This window comes from Phocoena phocoena, chromosome 4 (assembly GCF_963924675.1).
Source record: "Phocoena phocoena chromosome 4, mPhoPho1.1, whole genome shotgun sequence".
In the NCBI taxonomy this organism is placed as follows: Eukaryota; Metazoa; Chordata; class Mammalia; order Artiodactyla; family Phocoenidae; genus Phocoena; species Phocoena phocoena.
Genome location: NC_089222.1, coordinates 100,233,245 through 100,236,178, shown reverse-complemented (window position 1 = coordinate 100,236,178; position 2,934 = coordinate 100,233,245). Strand labels below are relative to the sequence as shown.

At 33.6% G+C, this 2,934-nt stretch overlaps 1 protein-coding gene across 1 annotated transcript; it reads left to right on the top strand.

Moving 5' to 3' along the window:
- The first annotated feature begins 1,648 nt into the window (after window positions 1-1,648).
- LOC136122060 (olfactory receptor 5K1-like) lies at window positions 1,649-2,577 on the top strand. The gene is given in 2 exon segments (XM_065875883.1): window positions 1,649-2,411; window positions 2,414-2,577. Coding segments are annotated over 2 exon segments (927 nt in total).
- The last annotated feature ends 357 nt before the right edge of the window (window positions 2,578-2,934 follow it).

Genomic DNA, 2,934 nt, shown 5'->3' with positions numbered 1-2,934 from the left:
ATACGTTTATAGTAATTACAGAAAACCTTATCAAAGTTTTGTGAACTTCTTTTAAAAATATGGTTTGCCATATAACTTACAGCTTAACAGCCTCTACAATGAAATGTTGTTTAAAATTTTTGTGTCAGACATTCCCTATGTATTAAATAAATTATATGAGGAAGGAATATATTTTTAAACCATTCTTTTAAACCCCTGATGTAATTTTAAGGAGCTTTTTAGTTTATCTTTTGATTTTTAGGGAAATAAAATATCAATGTAAAACTTATTTCTGTCTGATTAATTATCATCGACTAGGGAAAATGAAGGAAAACTATGTTATGTGACTTCAAGTTGGCAAGTGTAAGGCATTTAATGAAAAAACTTATTCAAATTACCTAGATTTAAAATGTTCATTTTTTTTAGACTTCAGGTTATCAAGAGTAAGGCATTTAATGAAAAAATAATAATTCAAATTATATAGCTTTCAAATGTTCATTTCTATTATTGTTTCTAAATGTATCAGTCACAAATAGTCTGAGTTTAAAAGTTAGTAAACAGTTGCAGGAAGCCAAAGGAAAGAGATCTTCTCTCCAAAATGCAGGCAGACTCTCAACCACTGCGCCACCAGGGAAGCCCTGAATTTATCAATTTTTAACCCTTAAGGATGCTTCAATTTCTTTTGATAGCATTTAAATTTCTTTAGATTTTAATATGCACATGCACACAGGAGCAATTTTATATTGTGTGCCTAAATGACATCATCAATACCATAAAGACCATGAAAATAGTTTTTTTTAATGTTTTATAGTAGAAAACATATATAACATAAAATTTATCATTTTAACTATATTTAAGTATTTACAGTTCAGTGGCGTTAAGTTTATATTGTTGTGCAACTATCATCACCATCCAACTACAGAAATTTTTCATCTTCCCAAACTGAAACTCTGTACCCATTAAACAATATTCCCCATTCCTTCCCTCCCCAGACAACCTTTAATTCGTGTAAGTGGAATCACACGATATTTGTCCTTTTATGCCTAGCTTATTTCACTTAGCATAAAGTCATCAAATTTCACCCATGTTTTAACATGTGTCAGAATGTCATTCCTTTCTAAGGCTGAATAATATTCCACTTTTTGTCTATACCACATTTTGTTCATTCATTCATCCAGCAGTGGAGAGTTGGGTTGTTTCTACCTATGACTATCCTGAATAATGTTTCTATGAACATGGGTGTACAAAAATAGTCTTTCAAACAACACTGTTAATCTGTACAGATACTGTCACTGAAATTGTTTGGGAACATTGATACCAATTGCTGACACCTAAATTATGAATCAGCTTTAGCTAATCCATATAGAGAAGTTTTTTGCACTGAATATTCCTCTCAAGACCTCAAAAGCCATCTTTGTGCATCTAATCTGATGTTTTCTCTTGAAAATATGCTGGGAAAATGTTAAATAACTAGCTTAAAAGTTAAGAGCTCCTGGAGATTGATACGCCCAGAGAAATGGGCATACACCAAAATCCACGTGACTTGTGAAGGCATTATGGAAGATGTTCCTCGTCCTTCTGGGCCAGAGAGAGCTCAAGAGTTGAATTGGGCATATTATAAATTAGTATCTCATTTCTCCACAACTTTTTCTCAACAGCAGAGTCAGGAATGGCTAAAGAAAATCATACTATAAAACATGAGTTTATCCTCACAGGATTTACAGACTACCCAGAGCTGAAGACCCTTCTGTTTGTGGTGTTCTTTGCCATGTATCTGATCACCATGGTGGGGAATCTTGGCCTGGTGATACTGATTTCAAAAAAGCATCATCTTTTCACACCAATGTACACCTTTCTGGGCAACCCCGCTCTCGTGGATTCTTGCTGTGCCTGTGCCATTACTCCTAAGATGTTAAGGAACTTCTTTTCTGAAAACAGAACGGTTTCCCTCTATGAATGCATGGCACAATTTTATTATCTTTGCACTGTTGAAACTGCAGACTGCTTTCTTCTGGTGGTAATGGCCTATGATCACTATATGGCCATATGCAGCCCTCTGCAGTACCATACCAGGATGTCAAAGGAACTCTGCATTCAGATGACCACAGGGGCTTACATAGCTGGAAACCTGCGTTCTATGATTCATATAGGGCTTCTATTTAGGTTAGTTTTCTGTGGATCAAATCACATCAAACACTTTTATTGTGATATTCTTCCTTTATATAGGCTCTCCTGTGTTGACCCTTATGTCAATGAACTGGTACTGTTTATCTTTTCAGGCTCAATTCAAGTCTTCACAATAGGTAGTGTCTTAATATCTTATCTCTACATTCTCTTTACTATTTTCAAAATGAAATCCAAAGAGGGAAGGGTCAAAGCCTTTTCTAGCTGTGCATCCCACTTTTTGTCAGTTTCATTATTTTATGGATCTCTTTTTTCATGTACATTAGACCAAATTTGCTTGAAGAATGGGATAAAGATATACCAGCTGCTATTGTGTTTACAGAAGTAGTTCCTTTACTAAACCCTTTTATTTGTAGCCTGAGAAATAAGGAAGTAATAATTGTTTTGAGGAAAATTCTGAAGAAAAAAATTTGAAACAAATGGGGTCTACTGTACCTTAATGACTTAAATGCAGAAAAAAAAACTTCTAAGTGAAATTACACAGAGAAAATGCACAAATTGTATGTAAAATATTAAAACATATCATAATGCATTCAATTTAAGTAGCAGTACATAAGGGAGAAAATATACAAGAAGGAGAAAATTATACTAAATCTTAATTCAAATTAACAAAAATCAAAACCAAATTTTGAAATAATTCAAGAAAAACACAGTATGCTGCCAAGGTCATGGATTGTGTCAGCATCGGGGGATATCAGCACCCAAAAGAAAAACAATTATATCTCAGTAAAACTGAAAAATGTTTTTAAATTGTCAGACTGAGGAAAAGAA